Source organism: Protomyctophum parallelum, assembly GCF_964188405.1.
Source record: "Protomyctophum parallelum genome assembly, chromosome: 3".
Classification (NCBI taxonomy): Eukaryota; Metazoa; Chordata; class Actinopteri; order Myctophiformes; family Myctophidae; genus Protomyctophum; species Protomyctophum parallelum.
Window position 1 is genome coordinate 29,408,280 of NC_139698.1, and position 27,219 is coordinate 29,435,498.

At 43.2% G+C, this 27,219-nt stretch overlaps 1 protein-coding gene across 1 annotated transcript in view; it reads left to right on the forward strand.

Annotated features, from left to right (window-relative positions):
* Positions 1-27,219, forward strand: part of LOC310856103 (receptor-type tyrosine-protein phosphatase U-like) — a 152,864-nt gene that overhangs the window by 14,874 nt on the left and 110,771 nt on the right. The window contains exon 2 of the mRNA XM_083761325.1: positions 15,718-15,849. Within this exon, the coding sequence (XP_083617451.1) occupies positions 15,718-15,849 (132 nt within the window). The remainder of the gene's footprint in view (positions 1-15,717; positions 15,850-27,219) is intronic.

Sequence of the window (27,219 nt, forward strand, 5' to 3'; positions counted from 1 at the left end):
ATGTGCACTGGGCAAATGTGCATGACATTATTTAAATAAACTAGAAATACGAGGAAAGGGGGAGAGGGAGAAATCAACTTTTAACGAACGCCTGACAGGAGTTTTCATGTTGCGCGGTAAGACTACATCATTAGTGTTATTGCCATCACCTGGGTGGGTCAGTCGTGTAACTTTCCCGACGTTTAGCCGTATATGGTGTAAATGTTCAACAACACAGCCATGCAAAATAACATTGACAGCTATGAGGTGTCCTTCCTCTTCGATTTCTCCCTTTTGACTGCCCCAAAGGCCTGGAAATTAAGGCCTGGCCCTTCCTGGGCCCTCATCAAACCCTGTACACTCAAGACACTGCCCCCACTGCCACCCTTAGATCTCCATATATTCCATATGTTGATCTGACCTCATCAAAACCTTGTACACTCAAGGCACGCTCCATATATGGCCAGACCTCATCAAAGCCTGTACACTCAATACACTGCCCCCACTGCCACCCTTATATCTCCATATATGGAGCTGACCTGTTCTGACAACTACAACCTACCTCAAACCCTAACCTAACCATAACGGCAAGCACAGAGCAGTGCATGTTCACCAACCTTAACGCATGTTCGCAACCTTAATCTGGTCGCCAACCTTAACGCATGTCCGCCAACTTTAATACTTTCGTTTTCCGCATGCGGACCAATGACTGGTCGGAAAAGCGTACGGACCCCGCGCCAGCGCTCGCCCAGCCGTCTGCCGTCACCCAGGCAGATGCGTTCCTGGGGCGAGGTCGCTTCTCTCCCCCAGGGCGTCTTGCTGGTATTATAATATAATATTGGGTTAGGGTGATTAGTGATGGAATGGTGCTGGAGTTTGAGGACAGATTATTACCGGAATATAGAAGGCGGAAAGCTGAAGTACAGGTAGCTAATAGTGCCAACAAACAGTAGCAGGGGCAATGAGGGATCAGCTGTCAGCGGAGCTGCGGCACCGCTAGTCTGCAGCCATGTCTGGTAAGTAATTTGTTCAATTAGTGGCCTACTAATGACGACAATGCATACATGTAATTTATATAGCGCTTTTATACATACTCAAAGTCGCTTTATTAAAAAAAGGTGTAAATGGGTTGCTGTCAATGTACAGTAGGCGTTTATTTGGCTGTTGGTATTTTCTAAAATTAATGATGAATACAATTCACGATTAACTTAACAAAAACAGGCCTTCAAATATTTTGACACAACAAAAATAGCTGAAGATGCTCGTGCATGAGGTCATGGCATATTTCGTCCTCCCCTCACTTGCAGGCCTGCGCCACGACGGGACAGATGTCCATGGGAGGGACGACAAGGAGAAGTGGGAAGCTGGCGGCCCGCTCCAGTGATGGAAGGAGAGAGAGATGGTGCACCTGAAGCGTGGCTGTTCCCGGCGGCTGCGGCACTTGAGCGCCTGGCTCCACCAGGGCCATCGGAGCCGGAGGCTCCAGGCGAGCCAGGCGCTCAAGTGCCGCAGCGCTTCTCTGAAGCGCCGCGGCGCCTTGACCCAGGAGTCGCTCATGCCGGCTCATCGCAGCTAGGCTTTGTCCCATGGCACGGTTGATGCTGCAGAGACCCTGCCGAAGGCCACCCAATTCCCTTTCCAGCATGCGGAACCCCGCCTGCTGGATCTGGAAAATTGGGTGGTCCTCAGGTCGGACCATGTTCCTGAATCGGCGGGGTCTCTGCCTGCCTTCTGCTGCTACATCCGATGTCCCTTCACCAGGAGCCTCCTCGCTTCGCTCTCGCCCCGTTCCGTCCTGGCCTGTCTCCTCCTCATCGCCAGGAAAAGATACAACCAGGCCACCCTGGTCGAATGGTTCATCTGTGGGAATGATTGACAATTATTTAGTCTATTCCTCTGTTGTTGTTTTTGAATAAATAAATAATTCACACAAAGAGGCCTCTGCCTCCTTGTTTATTCTAGTCATGTTGATCTGATGGGATTTTATTGTGATATTTTCCATGTTAGAGCAAACGTAGAATACGCAATTACGCAGGCTGGGCTAAAGAGACTTCAGTAGATAATGGATGGAGCCCGCACACCATATCGGTACAAAATACTTACTTTATTGAACTTTATGACAACGTTTTGATCTTTTTAATCTTCATCAGGTCATATTTTCCGTGTTGACATGTAGAATTAATTCACTTGGATCACAAATTATTTTGGGAGTTAACTTAGTGCAGGTGTAGCTTGAACCTGACTTGGTTAGATGACCATTTTGACTGGATTTAAAATGGCCCTTTGGATTACAAATGTGGATTACGAATGTTCTGCCTTAGTTATTTTTCTTTTTGTTTGAATTGAGTACTGTCTACACACCTGGCCCTCATGGTTCATGCTTCACGGTAAATACCTCCACACCTACACATGACGGTAATAATTATCTCTTAATAATGTGTTATGACATTGACAGACATGACAGAGATTGTACATAGTAATGTCCAATGATTGATTTGTGCTTAATGAATGCAAGTTTATTGTTTCTGACCACCCTTATTTAATTACCTCCTTCGGCCCCTCCAACTGCCACTGTTCCCCCGATACTCTCTGGGAAGAGAGTGGAGGCGGCCAGATCCTCCGCTTGAGTGAGAACCTGCACTGCAGCTTGTCCTCCTCCTGGGGCCAGCCATTCCTGTCTGTTAGTGGCGGCCTTGGGAGGGATTGAAGGACTATTTTTTTATTTGCAATTCCAAGGTACAGCAGTATGATAAAATGAAGGGAAAATCCCAATGGATTAAAGTGTCAGAGAATTATTTTGTTGTTTTTTGTATTCAAAATGCGAGGAGTTGGGAGTGTTTAATGCTTTCTGAAAAAAAGAAAATGTAATTAAAATGTTATATTATTACTTATAGTTACTTTAATTGCCAGCACAAATTAAGGCTTTAGATTATTTCCATTATTTTCCAAATTACACACATGTATAGCCTACCTTTTTCTTCCCCATTCTCTTCGTTGAATCAAATCGTTTTTTGACTTGATCAACGGTTCTTTGAATGCCAGAGAACGCAGAAACGGCCACCGCTATCTCGACCCACGCCAGCCTTGCATCATCCCTCCTGGGAGGCCTGGAGGAGGTCCCGTAGATCCTCCCCTGTCTGGCCTTGACCTCATGCACCAGCACCTTCACTTCATTCTCGGAAAAGCGGCGTGAACGTCCTCTCTCCATGTTCATGGATTTCGGTTTGGGGAGTTGGCATAGCGCAGCCTGCTCTTAAAGGCAATGGCACCTGACTGATTGGTTTAAGAGACGTAGCGCCCAAACCACACCTATGCATAATATAACGGGTAGTGTTTTAGGGATAAAGGCAGGTGTTCAAGACTGCAACTTTTGCAGGTGAACGCCTCTTACGCAATGCTAAATCCCCAAATAACTGGTTTAGAGACTCTGACACAAGATAGAGCCCATAGAGAGCCCAGACTGTTGTTGTGGGCCTGGGGCCAGGGCTGATTTAACGTGTAGAATGGATCATGGATCAAACGTGTTGAGGAAAAGAAGATGAACCGACTGGGGCACAGCTCTTATCTCTGGCTTTAAACACACAATAGGCCACACTCTATCGACTTATGAAAATGAGGTTACCTCGGCAACCATTTGTTTGAAGAGTGCTTGACTTCTCCCAGTAACCAATATCACTGGCATTAAAATTCATCAGCAGTCTCACAGAGGAAGACGGCCTTAATCTGTTTTCAATGTGGTGAGTTAAATTAGTGCACAGGGGGAAAGAAGCCTATGTGTTTACAGGAACGGGGTTATAATTTTGGCTTTCCCTCCATTGTTGTTCATTATCCCGTCAGTGTTTGTGGGTAGCGCCACCTGGCAGCATGCAGACAAAGCCAGCCACACACGCACGCATGCACGCACGCATGCGCGCACGCGCACACGCATGCATACACACACACACACACACACACACACACACACACACACACACACACACACACACACACACACCATTGTATAAATATGAAAAGGTTTTATTATTGTTATTATCTCCTCTCTGACACTGTACTGGCTGGCAGCTGTACAGTAGGTAGGGAGGAGCTTTTCCTGTCCCAGGTTTACTCTTGTTATTATTATTATCATCTTATCATCTTATATTATCTTTAACAAGCCCACCGTTTTAGGGCAGAGACCAGCTGGCTGTGTGTAGAGAAATGAAGCCCTTTCTCACACCCATGGCCTCTGATAAATATAATGAATAAAATAAAATGTCTGTGAGAATGCTCTGTAAATAATGGCAGGTCACATAATCCTGCCTCAGCTTTTAAACGGCCTGGAAAATAGAGGTCGTTAGTAGAGCGTGGACTCGGCGTCTAGTGTTTCACATTGACCTTTGACCTGTGGTGCTGCAGGGGCTTGTGGGGGCTCAGCTCTGGAGGGAGAGAGGAGATTTGTAGAGATATTGAGGACACCTGACTTCAGGTGTCAGACAGGAGAGAGGATCATGAACACATGGGTTTGTTGATGTTGATGTCAAAACCCACAGAAGAGACATTGTGTGTGTGTGTGTGTGTGTGTGTGTGTGTGTGTGTGTGTGTGTGTGTGTGTGTGTGTGTGTGTGTGTGTGTGTGTGTGTGTGTGTGTGTGTGTGTGTGTGTGTGTGTGTGTGTGCGCATAGTACACAAAGTATTTGGCAGCATGCACTTTCTGTTTTCACTGGAGTTGAGTAGGAGTGAATACTATTTCAGACTTTGCCAAAAAGTATGCCATGCTTCAAAGTGAGTTTCATACGACCACAGATTTAGCTACTAGATTCTTCATTTCTTCCATGTGCTATGTTTTGCTAGCTAGCAGTAGCACTCACAGGCGGCTTTACTCCTTAAATCCCTTCTCTTTCTCTCTCTCTCTGCCCCAACGCTTTTTCTTTCTCTATCTCTCTCCATTGAGTCGTGATTCTCATTTCAGTTACAAGTTAAGCCATGCGACGAAGTACAAATGAGGTTAAATTCCTCCCCCAGTTCTCTCTCTCTCTCTCTCTCTCTCTCTCTCTCTCTCCTTCTGCATCAGCTTTTAAATGGCCTGGAAAATAGAGGTCGTTCTCTGTCTCTCTCAGAGAGAGTTAATGAAAGGGGAGGCAGATATTTCCATAATGAGTGTTAGTTTTCCACTGTTTTGTGTGCACACACTGTCAACACTGATCAGTGATCATGCACACATGCAAACATTTGTCAGGATGGAATGAGTATAGATATCATATCTCATAGTTGACCGTGATCCAACGTACTTAGGCCCATCACTCCCAAATGATACAAACAGAGCTCGCATTAATGATCACATTGGATCTAGCAACTCTTTAAAGTGAAGGTAACAAGCTGCTTATAATGTGCTGAAGCATTGAGGGGAACTACACTTCTGGGGGCGTGGAGCTGATAACTAAGCTTGGGGCTGTAATTATTTTTAGATATATTTTTGAATTAAAATATGATATATGTTCATATCTAATCTGGATAGGGGATAGTGATCATACAGTATCTCAGGCAGAATCATACAGGATTAAATGCAATCAGTGTATGCTCACATTAGGGAGTACGTACCTGAACTACAGTTCTGGGGTTGTGGAGCTTCGCCTATCTTGTGAATCCTTTCTTTTGTTTTTAAAGAAGAGTTAATCTAGGAGCAGCAGAGTTCATGATGCAAAGCCTTGAATTTACATGCGAGTGTCAGTACATGCTCACATTAGGGAGTGTGTAACTGCACACAGTCCGATTCCATCATGAACTTTAAGCAGATGATGTCAAGCATAATGACATAATGACTTCATTGAACGACGGCCCCAACATGATCCACTCCTATCAGTCATCACTGTGTTCTCTCACAAATAGTGACTGCTTCACTGTAGACTTTACACTGCCTGCAAACACTTATTATCACAAGAACACAATTATCCATGTCCTCGTATCTGTTGCCTCCTGATAAATAACTATAGAAGACAACCATTTCCTCTGCGGAGAAAACATAAGTACAGGTAGCACAGTATGGATGAGATCACTACACCTGACACGTTTGTTGACAGCCGTCTGACTCGTCACCATCTCACCTACTGGTGTGCTTTGGCAGTTTGAGATCGGATCACAATGCAGACACGAACTATATAAATACCAGTTGTAAACACAAGGGTGAGTGGATCATTAATTATTATTCAACATGGCACATCCAGTTATAGACTGTATTAATCATGCGGCAAACAAAACGGAATCAACAATCTCTGTCTGCAAAGGCCTTTACTATTGATAAATTAAAATTTTATACAAAGTGCTTTTCAATGGGCATTACAATCACTCATTCACACACTGATGGTGGATGCAACCTCCTCATCAGGAGCAGTAAGAGTTTCTCAAGGACACCAAGTGGATCCAGGATCGACTTTTGAGTGTTTCTATTGTTCTATAAATACGTGTTGTCTTGACTCGCGCGCGCGCGCGCGTGCGTGCGCGCGCGCGCGTGCGTGCGTGCGTGTGCGTGTGTGTGTGTGTGTGTGTGTGTGTGTGTGTGTGTGTGTGTGTGTGTGTGTGTGTGTGTGTGTGTGTGTGTGTGTGTGTGTGTGTGTGTGTGTGTGTGTGTGCGTGCGTGCGCTGAAAGGTGTGTACAGTGTCATTTGTCATGGGGTGAGGCTCTCCTGAGACAGTAGTGATTAGCCCCCATGCAGCCCACAGCTCTGCTGTTTCTGGTGGGACCACAGGGGTCTCCACAGCCTGCTCTGTCAGCACCCTGGGACACATTTATCACCCAGTCCCCTGCCTGGAAACACACATGCACGTGCTGTGTGGAAGCATGCTCTGCTGTTGTTGTGCACTCAGACACACATACACACAACAGCAGCAGAACAACAATGTAGAATTTAATGCGATGCATGCATGCATGCATTGCAGACCCAGAGCTACTGAGAGAGAGAGACAACACTCTTATCTCTGCTGAAGAAACCACCTAACTCCAAATTATTCATTTTTCAGGAAATGGAAAATATTAATTTGTCAGGAAATGAAGAAAACCTTATATTTTTAATACATACAATACTGCCTCATCAAAGTTGGTATTGTGACTTTATATATTGCCAATTATTTGCATGAGAGGGGGAGCTGGTGGTGGAGTTAGCTGCTTTAGCAGACAGTTTGAGGGCCCAATGGAGGTTTTGTCCAATATTCCAATATTTTGTCCAAGGTTAAAAAAATAAAATAACCGACACACAGATGTAAATGGTGTCCAATAGCACTGATTTATGCAACAAAAAATATATATAGAAAAAATCCAAACACCTCATTATGAGTTCTTTGGCTGACTTTGGCTGTAAAAACAGAGAATGGTAACTGTATAGTTCCATACTCTTAATAGTTCCAAACATTGAAACCTCATAATGCATGCGCGACAAATGAACCATGTGAACACACATCGCATTGCAGTAAGAACAAAATGTGTTATAACTCTCTCTTTCAACAGGTCTGATGCTGGCAGACCTACATGCATGAGCATCTACCAGAATATAACCATACATAAATCAAGGAGCAGTCTAGGGTACACTGTGCTCTGAGTCACAGGGATGTATGTCTGTATTAGTCAGCCCCCAAAGCCCCATAAGTAATGTCCCAACCACACATCACTATAGTTCATATACTGCATTAGTATGATTAATAACTGTAGATTTTTTTTATTTAATGTGCCACTGCTTCATGATAAATCTCTTAGAAACAGTTTGACTGCTATTGCACTACCTGCTGTACAGTGTTTTAGGTGTGACGTTAATATAACCATCCGTGAGCCATTCCAAAACAGCAGCTTTATTTTCTACAACCTTATAAGAATGCCCTTTTTAATGTTTTTTGTGTGGCTTTCGCCTTTATTTTTATATTTTTTTCATGGAGGCAAAGACAGTAGGCTGACAGGAAATGGGGAGAGAGATGGGGGGAAGACATGCAGTAAAGGCCGTCGGGATCGGGAGTCGAACACTGCCAGACTGGATTACCAGCCAAGGTGCCAAGGACCACTGAGCCATGGCCCAGGCCATGGCCAATGCCCTTTTAATCACAATGCAGATTTTAAATATAATCACTCTACAGTCTAAAGCCTCCTGCCCTGGCTTAAAGAGGAGTTATTTAGTGAGGCGACAGCACTACCAACTTTGCCGTGATCATCTTCTCTTGATAGGTTTTCTGTTTCTGAGTAACGTCAGAGCATGTCTGTTATTTGGTAGCACGCATTTCTATTTAGTCAGGCTTTGAAACAATCCAATGAAATAGTTTAGTTGTTGGTTTGTCCTCAAACTGTCATTCTGCTTTGTGCATTTTGTCAGTAATTAGCATCTCTGCCCGTCTGTCTGTCTCTTTCTCTGTGTCTCTCAACTCTCGGTGTCTCAATCTGCTTCTTCACTTCAAAGGACAGCAGCTGTGTAGTTTGTGTATTTCTGAGTCCAGCTGGTTTAATCAGAGTAGAGTCAATAACACATTTGTAAGAGTCAAGCTTTCGCGGGACGGCCAATGTATTCCAGACATCATCATTGGCTTATTGGTCATACGTCTCCTATCGACCTATGAGAGCTGACATAGCATTCACAAAGCCCCATTCATGCATCTCTCTTTTTCACCATCTCCTTCCTTTTCTCTCTCTCCCTCATTCCATCTTTTTCCACTTTATTGTTTAAATGCTGTCCTGACTCCTTCCAGATCATACTGTACATAAAAGTGGCATGGTGATTGACAGCAGATAATGTGTCAACGCACAGTAAAGGCAGACATTCTTCTGAATATTGTACAGTAGGCTATAATGTCACGTGAAAATCACCTTAGAACTACGCATTTTGTTTACTACCGGTACTTGAATGTTGGTAAACTCACTCCCTGCAATTAAATTGCAGGGAGTGTAACTTGTCACAAAATGTTAATGACTAATTGCGGATCCCTCTTAAAGGTTAATCCTCTAGTCTAGATTAGATTCATTATACTGAAATAATGGTGCCAACAATCACTTTGTTCACTTTGAATGCTTGTTATTATGTGTATTATCAGTGATTCCTGAGTTGGAATTGGGGGGATGCATTCATGGCAGAGTGTAATTTCAAGGGTATTTTGCTTCCATCCAAACTTTGGAAGGCAGTGTTGATTATTATTATATTGATGATTATAGAGATGCTCTGTACAGAGTTTTGGACAATCTGTAGGAGATTTTTTTTGCTAAAAATTTGTTTGGCAAAAATTGGCCTTATGGGCTATGACAGTTTGGCAGAGACCAGGCCAACAGTGGCGGAGATGAATACCAATGAAGTGGCCCTTTTACCAACTCGCATTGGGTGTACAGCCGGGGGAACTGCTCAGCCTGGTACTGCTGAAGTAACCTAAGTGCATTATGCTTAAAGATGGAGTGCCACAATTTTTGTATTTTTCCAGCTTTTCATGTGTCTATGGGGTGACAGTACTTCATTAGACACCCTGGAGTCGTTTTTATGTGCAATGGTGTAATAACTTTGTATTTAGGGTTTCTTCCTGGAGGCTGAACACTTGACGGTCAAACGGGCCAATGAAGTAAACACGGATAGTGTGACGTAAAAAAATTGCACGCACACACGCACCTCCCCCTCTATATATATTTTTAAATACGACAACCTCTGTGGGCGGAGCTGCATGCCACATACACACGTGTGAACTGAATGGCGCAGCCAGTTTGCTGCTCTGTGCGGCAGATTTTCAAACAGTCATTTCACACATTACCAGTTCACAGCAGAGCAGACTGTTTTCCGTTAGATTGGAAGCAAGTAAATGTTCACGTCGGGTCCTCAGGATAATCAAGGAAACCACAACAAACCAGCCTTATATAGCCTACCTGCTCTGCTGTATAGTTGCTCTTGTTGTTCTCAAGGAGTAGGTTGTTTCTTTTATAATCACAGTGGTCGGGCTTTGATACAGAGTGTAGTGTCACAGTGCATGTGCATTCTTGTTGGCTGTTGTAGTCAATATGTAGGTCCTAATACTTATACGAGGCTGTAAAGTCAAGAATTAGAATCTGTTGGGCTTGTTTTCATATAAGTAACTTTCAGGGGAGATGTGGTTGACTTGACCAATGGTTTATGTGAAGGACCCTCAAATTAATATGTTGTTAAAAGGATTGGTGTTGTTGAAACGTTTTCATAAATATTCAAGGCAATATCTGTGACTTATTTTTGTGGACTTGGCCGCTTGTTTCTTTAAATCTGGCGACTTTTGCTCAATGCAGTCAGAAGGAACATTCATGTTGTAAATTGAGTTTGATCAGAGCAAGAGTGGAGAGTCTTCTGTCCAGAGCATCATGTGCCTAGGGCAGTGCAAGTGTTTTGGACAGTTTTAATGCCAGGGTGCTTAGCTGGAGGAAATCAATAGCCTACAATATATTGGCAAATTAATAAAATTATTCATGCTAAATGATCTATCAAATTAATTGTTTCTGCTGTTAATTAATTGCATGATGAGCTGAGCTGATTGTGACAATAGGGTCAATATAATTGGAGGAAATAAATAAATGATTATTAAAAAATCAGAAAAAACAGATCTGATATGGTATGGATGCGTGGATTATATGCCTATACATGGATGGTGGCAGTATAAGTGCATAATGGTGCTTATACGATATCTCAGAAATATGGGAAGTGTTCACTTCTAACATTCACAAAAACATGAGTTCTTGTTACATTACAGACACCAATTTGTCATTTTGTAAACAAAAGGGCAGAGCCATGGGCTGTCCTTTTATAAGGAGGGGGAGGGACTAGGACAAGTGGGTGGTCTTAAAGGAGGAGGCGGAGGGACTGGATTAGGTGGGTGGTGCTACGGTTAAACTCACGCATACCTAATGAACTGGTGGGTGTGTCCACATAAAACCAACATTTTAACAAATACTGTACACTTTTTTGAAAAAATTATACCTCATATACACCTAAATACACCTGATGATCATGTTTAAGTGTGGAAAAAAATCACGGCACTCCATCTTTAAACGGTTAAACCTAACCCTATTCTTAAACTTAACCCCAGTAAAACTATGCCTAACCCTAAATGTATTTCTAACCTTATTCTCAGTAAAACAAAATAAAGAATACAAGAACCACCGCACCGAGTAGTCAGCCAATCTGAGTTGTAACTGAACAGGGATGTTTCTCAGCAGCTAACTGCTATATACACCTCTTCCTGGGTGATCAGTTCACAAGGCTGTAGACTGCCAGTGTCCCAAAGCAACTTAAGAGAACACTGTGGTTATGCAAGCACATCCACCCTCTATATCTCCATCCACCCTGACCCCTCTCTCCCACCACCCCTCCATGTTCATGGTCTAAAGTCAGCCTAATTTTAGATGTGTCTCAAGTGCTGCTCTCCAGATTAAGTTATGAATCACCCCCTGAATCCTTGCGTGTGTGAGCGGTGGAGCTAACTTCTGCAGTGTGTCATTGGCTAACAGATGGCATAAATCTTTCTCTTAAACGCTGCATTAAGTATTAATCATTCTCAGCACTGTCACTGTCACAACGCTCTGCTGGCCACAGGGCACACAAATTGTGATTAATGGAGGTGCCGATTTAAGCAGCCATGTTCAAACCCTCCGCCCTTCCCTGCTCCGTTTACCCAGTGCCCGCTCTGGAAGGGGCACGGACCCTTCAACTAAGAATCAACCAACCTTCAGTAAGAGGTGCCTACTATATAGATCAGGGTCTGTGCTCCAGGGTGCGGTTCGGCTCTCTCTTTTATTTTATTTATTTATTATTTTTTGCCTTTCTAGAGAGAGAGAGAGAGAGAGAGAGAGAGAGAGAGAGAGAGAGAGAGAGAGAGAGAGAGAGAGAGAGAGAGAGAGAGAGAGAGAGAGAGAGAGAGAGAGAGAGAGAGAGAGAGAGAGAGAGAGAGAGAGAGAGAGAGAGAGAGAGAGAGAGAGAGAGAGAGAGAGAGAGAGAGAGAGAGAGAGAGAGAGGGGGAGAGAATGAGGGGATTATGGGAGTGAGATTGTGAACGTACTTTAAGCAGAAATCGTTATCTTACTATCTCTGAGCACACAGGAACAGATTCCAAATCAACTTGCTGTAAATTGGTTTTGGTAATAAATATCTAGGTTCAATGGTGGTGTTGAAATAGTTCTCATAGTTCTGGGTCTCCGAGTATATGTGATATTGGACTTCTCGCGTCATATTCAGGTCAATTTACTTTGCGCTTACCTGATCATATCAGCATGAAATGCACTTTGAGAACCCAATCATTTTCTGCATGTGAGGTAGAAGAGGGAAGAGGAGGAAGAGGAGGAGGAAAAAGATGAAGATTAGGAGCCTGCAGAAACTGCATGGAAAAGAAGATGATGCTCTCTCCCCAACAACTCCCCCCCCCCCCCAGCCATATGAGATGGTTTTACATGGCAATATCTCAGCCGTAGTTTTTGGACACATTATCACATTATACCGTATAATATTCAGAAGAATGTCTGCCTTCACTGTGCGTTGACACAGTGATTTCAGGGGAAATAGTGAATATTGGTGCAGCGAGTGCTCCTTTCTTTGTCCTGACAGATGAGCCATGTCTATCCTGGCGTTCCTGGTAAGCCCTGGCCTGGGCTCACATGCAGCGCTCGGCTCTCATTTCCTGCTCCTGGGTGATGAGTCTTTGTAGGCCAGAGTCTGCAGGCTTCATTGACAGAAGCAGCAGGGAATTAATATATAGTGGCAGAGTCTTTGGATGTGTCAGGTCTCGTATCTCTGGCAGTCCTATTAGAAATAGATCCCAGTGCAGGTCAATTAACCTTTGACCCCTCCCCTGGCATTGGCAACTGCTCAGCATGAGTGATAAATCAAAGCCCAGAGAGTCTCCAGTTCCCTCCTCCGCTGGTTGGCTGGATATTTTTCTCACCCAGTGGACCGAGGTCACGAGATGCTGAGGGAACTGTGGTGTCTCATCCTGCTGGATGTGTAAGAGTGATGCAACACAAACTGTGGGCAGGAAGAGGCTTCCTGAGGGTCTATTGTGCCATGCCCACAGTCTCGAGGAAATCTGCATTACATGAAATCAGTAGAAAAGCAGTGTTCCATTCTCCACTGTGTCCACTCCTCACCTGGCTTATCAGAGGTACTCATACTGTGGGTCGCAGATCCCACCGTGGAGGCTGTATAGGGTCGCACATTGACAACTGAAATGGGAATCCGTCCCATTAAATATGTATTTGTTCTGGAAAAGCATAGCATGTGAATGCATTTCCTTTATGTACTATCTTTTGCGTCATTAGGGTTCTGCCTTATTCCTTTACATTACAATTGCTGTTATTCAATTATTATTTTATTTTTCTCCTCCTCGTTATTCCGTTATTTTCCAAAAACAAACAAACAAAATTAATTGAAAAAAACACAGCACCCTCACGTCTTAGAATCGGTCGTATCAGTATCAGTCACCAGAACCATGGGCGGGTGTTTTCAATGAATCTATCATGTTTAAAATGTAGTTTGGAGTTACAATGGGTTTGTACAGGAAGGAGAAGGGGCAGCTAAAATTAATATCAAATATCTATATAGTGTACTGAATCAAGCAACTTAAAAACTGTCCAGAGTATTCACATAAGCCTGAATAGGCTAGACGATAAAAACAAAGTGTTTTGGAAAGTGAAATATCCCTTAAATATTGTCTGGTTCAGCTATTTGAGTATCGCTGCTTTATTTCATCTTTGAAATTGGACTATAAAACATTTCCCACATAAAATGGAGTGCTGCTGCTGTATAAAAAAAGGTTTGACCCTGACCTAATCCTGCTGCATAGACAAGTAATGCACATGCCAATCATGACAAGAAGTGGCCTCTGTTTTCCTCCAGCAGTAGCTCAGTAAATTGAACACACGTTGTGAATCGTAAGGACAGTGAACCAGCCATGCTTGCATTTGTTTCCTAGCAGATTTGTCAGAAGAATGACGCCTGATCTACACCAGGCTTTTCAAAGCGTGCAATTTACTGCGCCCTTAACAGCGCGTTTGGAAAGATCCAATTGATATCAATGATACTGGCTACACCAGGCATGCGGATACGCGAGCCCCGCATATATGCAGGCTTTAAAATTGGATTGGATCTAGATGTGCGTGTATGCGGACGCGGGGCTTTGCGTGTGTCACTCGCGTCACATGAGTTGTAATAAAGCCACAGCGCATGGTGGGGGTCACCTTCAGGATGGGCTTATGGTCATTTGGGTCGTTATCATGTTGCGTCCCTCGACAGCGTTGACATGAGCTCCTCGTCACGTGAGCTAGAGATTTTTCAAGCTGCCCAATGTTAGTGTGTCATTTTCACACCACTGTGCTAATGTGAGATATGGCAACAGATTCAGGCAGCAGAGACAACGGCGCATTATTCAGCGCCTCGGGGGCCATGAAAAAGGCAGCTATTAAACACAATTTGAAATAATTCGTTTTTCGGCGCATGGGATATGGCAGCTTCTGATGTATTACAATAATCATCATATTCCTATGGGTCCCAGCCCTCTGTGAACAGTATTGCTGTTTGTATGTGGGCCCACATGCATGAGCTGTGTGTGGTCTTGTTTGTATGTTTATTGGGTGGGATACTTTCATTTGACCAGAACTTGAGTCAGGGGTAATTACAGCCCATAGTTTGATTAATTGTAAGTCTGAGTGGTGAGCGTGCTGTATGTCCACAACATTGCTTTTGGTGAGAGCATGCCATGTCACTATTGTTGTTTGGTGGCTGTTATTAATGGGTGTCTGGGTGAAAGGTGGAGTGGGAAATGGATGTGGGTTTGTTGTCTGGCATCTGTCCCACCTTTACTAAAAGGGAAGGGGATCAGAGGTGAGATCATGGTGGAATGCAGTCTGGATGAACTACAATCATACACTCACACACAGGCAGAGCTTTTTGTCAATTTCGTAGTAATAAACTCATAAACTAGAAAAAGTGCCCCTCGGGGCACAGGTCTCCACCAAGCCAGGTCAGGTTGTGGCCTCCTAGTGGCGCTATAATACGCCTTTGATGGCAATTGGATGATTTGAGGCATTTAGCATTTTGTTCCAAAAATGTGTTTTGCAAAAATCAACCTGTTGGTGGTGCTATAACAGGCCAATGTGAAAAGGGTGGTTTATATTCCTCAGCCTAGTAAGAACATGCGTGAAAGTTTCACGTAAATTGCACGCTGCGTTCATGATTTGAGGCTTTTGTTTAAAATGGGGCAATCTTGCAAACTGTTGCAACTGATGTTGTAAAACTTGTTTTGCTAGCAAAGCTAATGGTAACATCATGTCATTTTCATCTAATTCAAATGATCATGATAAAAGTGTCAAGTTATATATTTAGTTAACACCTGCTGAACCTGTGGTCTTTTTATCCTCCTTCAGTGGACAGCTGTGCTGGAGACATTCTGTATAGTATAGTAATAAATTATACTTTAGTTTCACACCACAGTCACAGGTAAAAGTGGAAGAAGTTCTTGTTTGTGCAGCTCTCACTAAACACTGAGTAAAAAGGAAGAATAGCAAATAGAGAATAATAATAATAAAAAATGAATGAACACAAAGTTGTATGGGTTTTAATGTGGTTATGGTCAGGGGAATTATGGGGTGGTTGGCCACTTAGATTGCATGACCTCAACTCCTGGAGCTTGTAGTAATTGGGTAGTGGTCCAGTAATGCTCTCTGTCTAATAAAGATGATTTCAGCACAGACCAATACAATGTGTCTGGTGCACTAACCACTATTGTTTCTCTGTGTCATCTCAGCGGCTGGCTGCACCTTCGATGAGGATTCAGACCCCAATCTGTGTGACTTCACTCAGGGGGAGGAGGACGACTTTGACTGGCAGCTGTTCCGGACGCACAACACACCTCATGCCAGCGCTGATCTCCTGCGTGGTGAGTGTTATTCTCTTCTTTTTTTATGTTTTTTTTGTTGAGGCTCTGACATTTCACAGCTGTTCGATCGCAATACAATATATATAGAACCACCCCCTTTTTTTTAACACAACATAGAAAAACAACAAATACCACATTACCACAATACGGACATTACATTACACAGACAAAGAAAACAAAAAAACTAGACAAACGAGTACACCACAGTCTTAACATGATTGTACATTCCAGGGTACCAGAGTCTTTTTGTTTTTTGCTGTGGTGAGTATTCTGACATTTGTTTATTTGGCTATTTTTGAGGGGCGCTAGGCGCTAGCACCCCCATGTCCATCTTTGAGGTAAACACACACATCGTCCTAACACAAACGCCATTGAATGCCATTGATAATGAATGGCCAGCTTTGAGCTTTGCACAAACATTCAAAGCTGGCCATTCATTGTCAATAGCATTCAATGTTTGTGTTTGCACAAACAAAAAACATTGAATGCCATTGACAATTAATTGCCAGTTTTGAGTGTTTGTGTAAACACAAACATTTCGCAAACACAAACATTGAAGACGAAGGTGAGGACGTTAATTGTGATTGGCCAGAATGAGATGATGTATTATGATGTACAATATGATGAAACTCACTTCACACGGGTGTGATTTTCGACATTGTATCCTCTAGACTAGATCCATAGCAGTGGGTGTCTCATGTGCCTCAGTGTACAATTTACAATGTAGGCATTTAGCAGACACTGCATTTAGCAGCTGAATGCATTAATTTGGCTGTGGTGTGGCTGAGAGATTGTGACAGCGCTCAAATCAACCTTAGATGACCAGCGCCCATTTTTAATTCATCAGCATTAATCAAGCAGGCAGCAACCTGGTGGTGTCTGCTTCCTGCTAACCCCCGAGCATCACTTTGATGTTAACCAGTCTCGTCCGGGCTAATAGAAACACACAATTTATTGACACTGGGAGATGGCATGCATAGTTTATGAGGAGCTCCTCTGCTTCGCTCCGTATTTGCAAACACCCTACCAAGTGAAATTGACTAAATTTCTTGACAGAGATATGTGTTGTTGTGGAGGGGTTGTGGTGGCCTCAACCCTGCACACATGCCATCTGTCCAGGAGAGTGATTATTCCTGTGTAACTAGCCAGTCAGTTAGCCAATGAACTGTGAAAGTGACCTTGGCAAGACAATACTGGGATCATCAATACTCAACAATTTATTGTATGTAAGTAGTACAGATAATGTGGTAACTGATGTGGCAACTTAACGTGGCAGAACAAATAACTGTGATGCCAAAAATAAATGAAAAAAGACAAATAGAGGTGATGAGGAGGACAAACATGAAGGTAACAAGGTACACATGAATCAAGAGCGGTTAATTAAATAAACAATTTAACGAGGGGTCATGGAGCTTCCCTGAGGAACACCGTGGCTATGTGGAAGTGTGCCATGCTATTTTTAAACGCACATGCGTGTGATTCTGATTGGTATAAGGACAGTTCTATCCCCTCCCCAGGCTCTGTGCTCATAGAATGTATGCCTGGCTTGATAAATGATGATACTCCTGAAACAGTTGGACTGCACCTCTACTCTCTCACCTCTGCATCATCAGCATTCCAGACAGAATCTGCCCACAGCCACCAAGCACACAACAGGATAATTAATACATTTCCCTTCAGGTTTAATTACAGCCTACTGCCTCGTCAGACGACCTTTACAGCATTCTGGGACCTTCCTCAGAATGGAAGAACAGGTGGAAACTAGATAAAGTGCCAATCGGCACAGGTCTCCACCAGGATTCTTCCTCAGCCTAGTGGGAATATGCATGCACAGTTTCATTGCAATCGGACGCTGCGTTGAGGAGTTGTGGCCATTTGCTACTCCTGAAAACTGTAGGAGCCAATCGTGGCCAATCAGGATGGAATATGAGAAATCAAACAAACCTGTCTTGATCACATGACTATGGAGATCATGTGTAGCGATTTGCGTGAAATGTGGATAAAATCTGAAGGAGTAATAATAGAAAATGTGTTTTACATATGTCGGCCTCCTGGTGGCGCTATAAAGAGCAGATGTGAAAAATTCCAGACAAAGGTTTTTCCTTGGCCTCTAGGGAGTTGGCATACAAAGTTATCCACAGATCCGTGCAGTTAGAGGTAAAAACACTTTTTGGCCAGTTATAGCGCCACCTTGAGGCTGAGTTGAAATTGTTCATGTGGCATTTTGTCCTCAGCCTAGTGGGAATGTGGGTGCACAATTTCACGGAAATCACGCGATGTGTTCATGATTTGCAGTATTTTGTTTGAAACTGAGCACTCCTGTGAACTTTGGAAGCCAATCTTAACCAATCAGGATGGAGTGTGAGAAATCTGAAAGACCGGTTTCGTTGAATGGCTGTAGAGAGACTGTGTACCAATTTGCGTGATGTTTGGACAAAATCTGTAGGTGTACTGTGCAAAAACTTGTTTTGCACAAAGCGGCCTCCTGGTGGCGCTATAACAGGCCGTTCTGGAAAGTTTGGGGCAGAGGTTCATCGTTGGCATCCAGGGAGTGTGTGTGCAAAATTTGGCATCGACCGGGTTAACGGTGGCCGAGATTAGCTGCTAACGGACGGACGGACGGACGGACGGACACACACACGGACGGACGGACGGACGGAGTGCAAAACATACTCTCCCCCTAGGCCTTCGGCCTGGTGGAGACAATAAGATGCTACAGTATTTTCTGAACATGATGAGGTCACAGTGAACTGTTTGTGAGAGCAAGGTGTTGTGTGGAACGTCTTACCTGACTGTCCTTCAGGCTCGAAGGAGTGGGGAGACATTTGTTAATTCCATGGGGAAAATTCAGTTTGCTGATGCTGTTCATGCAGATGGCCGTGATGAGCGCTCAGGGGGAAGCTGTTAGGGTTTTTTTTTTGTTTTTTTAACCTTATTTAACCAGTAAAAACACATTGAGACAAGCTGTTTGCTGCACCCATATTTTGGGTGTAAAGGAATCTTCCAAACGTAGTAGTCTATTACTCTAGAATAAGTTATTCTAATGACATATAGCAAGCTTTGGTCCCATGTAAGCATATCTCACCTCAGACCCTTAGATCTCCATATATGGAGCTGACCTCTTCTGACACGCATTATGTTGATCCTTCCCCATCCATCATTCCTCTTTGATGTCTCCTTTTTGACTGATACAGTACCTGTCCATTTAAACTCTAGACGGGCCCACCCCAAAGTTATTAGTGCAGCCGCGCCCGGCAGCAGGCCAAAACTAGAGTTCTCAACAGGCTCGAAAAGTAAGGCCCGGCCCTACCTGGGCCCTCATCAAACCCTGTACACTCAAGACACTTCCCCTGCTGCCACGCTTAGATCTCCATATATGGAGCTGACCTGTTCTGACATTCCATAATGTTCCATCCTTCCTTTTCGATGTCTCCCTTTTGACTTATACCTGTCCATTTAAACTCTAGACGGGCCTGCCCCAAAGTTATTGTAGTGCAGCTGCGCCCGGCAGCCGGCGAAAATTTAAGTTCTCAACAGGCCCGATAATTAAGGCCCAGCCATACCTGGGCCCTCATCAAACACTCAAGACACTGCCACCCTTAGATCTCCATTATATGGAGCTGACCATGTGTCGCGTCGTAACATAATATAGTATATAATATTATGCAGTAGTGACTCCTGTTGACTTTACACCATGGCAGGTTTTACTGAGCTACTTTAGTTGGATCTCTTCATGGTGTGTCTGCATCAGAATTCTGCATCTATGTTTGTTTTTCTCCTAAACCTGCTGAATCTGGCCTGGCCATCACACTGGGAGTGTCTCTATCCACCATCTTGGCAGCCAAGGTGCGAGGGAACATGAGATAATTCTATTTACAGTGGATCACTATTAACTTTCTGTTGCTGAGAAATTGGTATCCAGGGAAGATTATTAAACACAGCTGAGATAGCAACAGAGCATGGATCTCCCAGGAGAAATTATACACTACATTTCTCATGCATGGGAAAAGTGTTAAGACCAAAATAAAACAAGAGGCTTGGTGCATTTTTTAATCAAACTTGCTCCTATTTATTTTATTTTATTTGTACAGAGTACGCACATCAGAAAAGGTTGCCGATTCTGTAAATTAAATGACGCTTCACACACACACACACACACACACACACACACACACACACACACACACACACACACACACACACACACACACACACACACACACACACACACACACACACACACACACACACACACACACACACACACACACACACTCTCTGTCACGGTTCGAGTCAAGACAGTGTAGGAGGACCCAAGTGCAAGATGAGAGGCAGAGGCAGCTCAGTTCAAATGAAGATATTTATTATATCAAGCCCGGTGAGTAGGCAGTCAAAACACAGAACACGGAGTACAAAGGGAAACACTAAACTGGGAAAACTAGGGGTTCTGAAAATACAGGGCAAACGAGGAGTCAAGGAACAAGGTACTACAACGAATACTCACAGTGACAAATAATAACGAACCAACGGAGAACTGAACACACAAGGGCATATAAATAGACATGGACTAACTAGACACAGGTGAAATACAACAGACAAATCAACACAGGGATTGGCTGGGAGAGTAACAGGACACAGGTGGGGAACACTACACTAATCACAGGTTAGACAAGGCAGGTAAACATGGGCAACACAGGAAACCAAGAGACACTAGATACTACAAAATAAAAGGTAAAAGTACACAAAACAAGGAACAAAGGGAAACACATCAGGGTGACAGAACAGGTCACGGATCATGACACACACACACACACACACACACAAAAAGCTGGACATAGGAGGGGATATCGCCCCTCAAACATTACAGCGTTCATGCATTTAAATTGCAAATTAAAAACAATATAATAATCATTAAAATAATCTACATACAGTACATCTGAAATCTTCAGACAAATGCAAAAGCTATAGCCTACTGTATATGTTTTTCTAAAAAAGTTAACGTGTCATTTTAGTGAAAGCATTTGCATATCATCAAAAAAGTACAGGCTCTCGCTCAAACTGTGGAATTGCTTTGCAGTCATGGTGCCTTGCAGATCAGTGCCTTTGTGATGATGTTATGGAAATAAATGATACGTTAGCAGCAAAACTACTTTCAAGGAAGTGGAATGATTTGTAGCGAGGCCTGGTAAACAAACAACTCTAGAACCTTTTCTTTTTTCCCCCAATCCTTTGCAAGTAATGATGTGTAAATAGAGTTAATGGCTGCCTATAGAGCACCGAAGTCTGACGTCACTTTCAGTAGAGGGCGCCAGTACACAGGTTCATGTATTTTTGAGTGGTGCAACCACTCCAAGGAACAGCAATGTCCGTGTTAACCTATGTGACACTTATTGTGTTACTCTTTGGGTATATTTGTACATTTCCACCTTCAGTCAATGCTTCATATCCATCTGAATGAAAAGGCCGGGATGATCGGTTTATTTTTCAAACACAGTTCTTATTATGAAGATATCTAAAATCCCCCTATGGGGATTTCAATGCAAATAAAAAGTACACAAACCTGTGGACTGGCACCCTCTACCGACAGTGACGTCAGGACTTCGGTGCTCAATAGTTAACCAACCTGTATATTAGAAAGCCTAATCCATCCTCACATGTTTGGAAATAATGTGCTTTCATCATAATGTTAATAATAATAATTATTAATAATTATTAATAATAATGTTTCATCATCCCCGAAATGATGAAATAACAGGCCAATTGCACACTGTTTGTCTTGGGCCGACATGTTTTAGAAAAGAAGGACTGTTCCTGTGTGGAGATTTGATGGTGTGTGTCGAGACCTGAGGGAAGCAGGCAAATAGATGGAGCTTGAACTCAGTCTCATCAGAGTAAACCTTAATATAATGACCCAACAACACATCAGCTAAAGCCTGCTGTGCTGCAAGACTAAAAGCACCAAAGAAAATTAGAGATAAGATAACAGCCTGTGTAGACTAGTTACTCTGGTGGTGACCATGCACCTATTCCTAGATCAGGGTTTTGATTGATTGATTGAAATATTTATTAACAGTTTGTAGAATTTACAGTACATTTTAAGCACAAACTCAATACAAAGACTGTCAACTGTGAGTGGACGACCCAATTAAGCATTACACTTGTTTACAACAGGGTCCACATTGTTCAATTCATCAAAACATTTAAAGACATACAGACATTTAGAGACATACAAATAGACATTTCTATGTAGCTAAAGTACAGAACAGGAATTCATCATATGGGAAGCAAAAAAGGGAAAAGATACAATATACAGTGAGGGAAAATGGGGGGGGTGGGGGGGATTCAGATTTTACAGAGGCCAGTTTCGAATTGCAGCCATCCGTAGGTGCCCTTTGAGAGCGGTTTTGAAGGAGTCAAGGGATTCACATGTCTTAATGACTGTTGGTAGGGCGTTCCACATTTTGGTGGCATAGGAGCGAAAAGATTTTAGTCCCTTGTTTGTGCCGAATCTGGGTTGTACATGGTTTGTTGCACTCCCTCTGGTGTTGTGGGTGTGGACTTCGTTTACATTAAGGAAGTATTTAGACAGGTACATGGGTATCTTGGTGGTGTATCGAATCTTGTGGACCAGACCCATTGCAAGATGCTGTACTCTGTCGTCGACCCTAAGCCATCCCAGCCTGTCAAAGTGGGCAGGGGTGAGGTGGGTTCGGGGGGTGAGGCCAAGTAGGAGCCTGACCAGTTTGTTTTGGGAGGTCTGGAGCCTTGTTTTAAGGGCCTTTGAGGTGCTGTGGTACCAAGAGGTGGATGCATAGTCAAAGAAACCTTGTACGAGGGCTCCTGTTAAGGTCTTCAAGGTGTTTTTGCTGACCAGTGAGGAGATCCTGTAAAGGAATCTTGTTCTTTGATTGACTTTTTTGATTACGTTGGTGGCCATTTTATCACCGGAAAGATTGGCCTCCAGGATGGAACCTAGGTAGGTAATTTCATCTTTTCGTGTGATAATATTGTCACCCACTCTAACCAAGAAGCCATCTGCCTTGCTGAGTTTACTATTTGATCCGAAGAGGATGGATTCAGTTTTTCCCAGGTGTAAGGATAGTTTGTTATCAGCGAGCCAGGTGCAGATTCTACCGAGTTCAGAGCTGAGGGTCTTTTCAACCTGCAGTTTGTTCCTGTCCGAGACCAGCAGTGCTGAGTCATCTGCGAACAGGAACAAGTTGCAGTCACAAGCTGAAGTCATGTCGTTAACATAAATTAGGAACAGTAAAGGCCCTAGTATGCTTCCTTGTGGGACGCCACAGCTCACTGGGAGGGGAGGGGACAGTGTTCCGTTCACCTCCACCATCTGTTCTCTCCCCTCCAGGTAGGATTGCATCCAGCTCACTGATGTGCTATCAAAACCAATAGCTTTAAGCTTGTTAACCAGTATGGAGTGGTTCACGGTGTCAAAAGCCTTTTGGAGGTCCAGCTTGACCATGCCGCAGTATTTTCCAGCATCCACCTCGTGTTTGATGTGATCGCTCAAATAGAGGAGGCATGTGTCAGTGGAGTGGGATGTTCTGAAACCAGATTGGAACTCGTACAGCAATTTATTAGAGGCAAGATACTTTTCAACCTGTTCATAGACAATTTTTTCCATCACTTTCGAGATGGAGCTTAGAATAGAAATAGGGCGGTAGTTGCCGGGTTCTAATTTACTCCCTTTTTTGTACAAGGGGGTTACTTTGGCCAGTTTAAAATCTTGGGGGACCTGTCCCTGTTTGATGGAGAGGTTAACTATGTGGGTGATGACTGGAGCTATGGAAAAGGCTGAGTCTCTGAGAAATTTGGAGGGAATATTGTCATGGCCAGTGGCCTTGTGGGGTTGGAGGGCACTCAGTTTTTTAAGTACCTCCTCGGTTGTTACCATTGTCATTTTAAAATCATCTTTACAAACACCAAGGTTTTTGTAGAAGGCTTTGATGTGCTCTACACCAAAAAGCCCAGAGTGGGAGGGCAGTTTGCTAACCAGCTTTGTTGCAATGTTTGTAAAGAAGATGTTCAAGTGGTTGGCTACATCGAGTTTGTCAGTGATGAGGGTGTTATTCGATTTGATGTTTATGTTAGTAAACCTGGTTTTTAGTTTCCGACCACAGCCTAGTTGATTGTTTAGTAACTTCCATAGCTCCCGAGGATTGTTTTTGATTTCCTCGGCTTTATCATTGATAAAGTTACATTTGGCTGATTTGGTCATGGCAATTACACTGTTTCTTAGCTTGTTACACTGGGCTTTTAGGTTGCACAGTTTGGTTTGGAGATCACTGTCGAAGCGCTTGCACTTGGCTAGTTTGGACTTGCATTTAAGAAGTTCAGAGCATTTGTTGTCTCTGGCTTTCATTGCAGTCAGTATGTCCGAATTCATCCATGGCTCCGAGCGGGTTTTGACCCTGACGGTTCTCAAAGGAGCCATGATGTTTAGTACTGATGTAAATTTGGTTTTAAAGCCAAGCCATGCTTCTTCGACTAGTGAGCTCCTGAGCACATCGGACCAATCCAGATTATCCAGTTCAAGGTTAAAGGCCTCACTAGAGTAGGTTTTGAGGTCCCTAGATATGACTGTTTTGTGACAGTCAAACTTTAGTTTTTGTATTTTGCGGGTACAGAAAATCATAAAATGATCACTGAGCCCACATACAATAACCCCTTTCTTTGAGATTCTGGATTTGTCCGAGGTCAGAATGAGATCAATGACAGTTTGAGAAGAATCACACACTCTTGTGGGTTGGGTAATTAGCTGACTGATACTATGCAGATCACAAAACCGACTAAATGACTTGAACACAGGAGCTTCCTTATGACGCATATCCGTATTGTAGTCGCCAATCAGGATCTTCTCTACACATTCCTCCCCAGCTAAGCACCCCTCAAGTATATCATAGAACTCATTCTGATCAGGGGGTCTATAGACGGTGCCCACTAATACCGATTTAGCATTTTTGAAAATGAATTCAACCCACACAGTTTCAATTTCATCATGCTGCAAGTCAGTACGAGTAATGTATTCAGTATCTTGGTGAATATACATGCACACGCCACCACCATGCCTGTTTCTGTCATTTCAGTTGACTATCAGTTACTGATGTGTTTAGTCTAGACACTCTAGACAGACTGTTCTGCAGCTAATTTGAAGGTGTGTGTGTGTGTGTGTGTGTGTGTGTGTGTGTGTGTGTGTGTGTGTGTGTGTGTGTGTGTGTGTGAGAGAGACAGTGCGGCAGTGGGTAAAACAAGCACAAATAAAACAAGCACAAAATGAAAGGTTGTCGGTTTGAACAACATAATTGAAGCTCAGGTAGGTTTATGTTTCTTTTCTTTTTTTTGTCAAATAGGTTTTTATTGAGAACAGATTAGAAATTGTTACACAAACATTATGATATGAAATATATTTTTCTTTTATAGATAAACAAAGGAAAGAAAAAAGACAAAAAAGAGAAAGAAAACCCTCAACCCTCCCAATACTGCTCAGTGGTATCCTGTCTATTAATTGTTTCTACTCAAGTAATGGACAAGGGGCAGCCAAACCTTATCAAATTGTTTCTCCCTGTCTCTCAGTAAATACCTTATTCTCTCAAGATGAAGTGTACTAGTCATTTCATTTAGCCAATGCTTAAATGCAGTGCGTCAAAGTTTTTTTGCTGTAATCGGACCATAATATGGTCCGATTACTCTTCTCATAATGAGAAGAGTTGTTTCTGTGCTCTCGTTAACATACCTGTAGGAGTCTGACAAACCCAGAATAATGAGTACAGGTTTTTTCTTTACACACAGCATATGGAGCAGGAGAGTTAGCAGCCTGTTTTTATATGAAGTTAAAACTTTTCTCCCCAATCACATCTTCAAAGAATTATCTCCACCAGGCGTGCAGGTGTGCAGCTTTGCATATGTCTTCTTTGCACATTCCTCATAGCTGCTAACGAAACTATGCAAGGAGAGATCATCATCCACACTCTTAACAATGTTTGTGAGGCTGGGAGTAAATCCATTTAGAAAGAACATTCAGAAAAAATGCATACTCGGCCACAGGGACATATGGACCTTCATTAGACCTGATTCAGTCATTTGTAATTAATTTATATAAATGTGCCACCATGTCATGTGGGAAATCTCTCTGCATGTGCCCTGATATGATAATCGGTGGCAAAGTGAGCTACTAAAACTAAACTCGAGCTAATTAAAGTTCAGAGTTGTGCTCGTTCATTGAATTTCTACATTTTACTAGGGTGAACATATGATATTTGTTCTTACAGGTCATATTTTGGCATTTTACATCATTACCTTCTGCCTGACTTACTGCTTGGAAAGCTCAGTTCTCTAGTGAACACTTGGCTTTCATTGAAAGGTTGAACACTTAGCTTGGGGGGGTGGGGGGGTCTCTCGGTAGCGTGAAGCTACTACCATCTGTTTGTTAATGTGATGCCACGTGTCTCCTGGGCTCACACTTGAGAGGGACGATCTGGGAAACGGTGGACGTGCCTTGAGGCGCTCACAACATAACTGTGCACGCGCTGCACAGTGTCTACCAAGCAGCCCAAATAAACATGGAAGTCCACGGAAGTCCTTGCATTTCCCTTCCCCCATAATTATGTTGGCATGCTACATCAAAGCCTAATTGATACTCGCTTGCCTTTTTCATGAGGCGTCAGAAAGGTAATGGAGCAGCCATTCATTAGACAGCAGGGGTGTGAGTAGAGGATAATTTACAATTAATTTGTTACAATAACAGTAGCCTCGGAAACCCAGACGTTTTTATTTCCAGGGAGAGAAAAGAAAAACGTCGATCACTCTCTGCTGATTTCTGATCGTCTGCACCTTTGTTAAATTGACGCACACATACACACACGTACACACACACTCCTCTCTCTCTCTCTGTCGCTCCAACTAAAAGTCTCATGTCGCACAGCTGCGTTTAGATTCTCCCGGCGGATCCTGCCGGGAGCTGCCTATGCCATAGAAAGCATAGGTGGACCCCAGGCTACAATAACAGTGATCCCCCATGAGGATCAAGTTATTTATCTGTGTGTCTGTCTGAGACTCAGAGCCTACTAGGGTGAAATCAGAGACATACATGTGTGTGTTTTCTTCCAGTGTAAGGTCTTTCTCTATCTATTTCCCTCCTGCAGTGCTATCCTCATTTGCTCAGCTCATCTCAGGTAAAATCTAATTCTCTGGCATTACCATAATAACTCTTGTCGGCACGACACACCGTCAGGGTAATTCATAAGAGTAGGCATGCGCATGGCTTCTGGGTGGAGCCATTTGCATATAATTGTGTTAACTGATATTATAATGAATGGGAAAAGGCCTGATGCAAGCAGAACGGCTGGCCAGAGA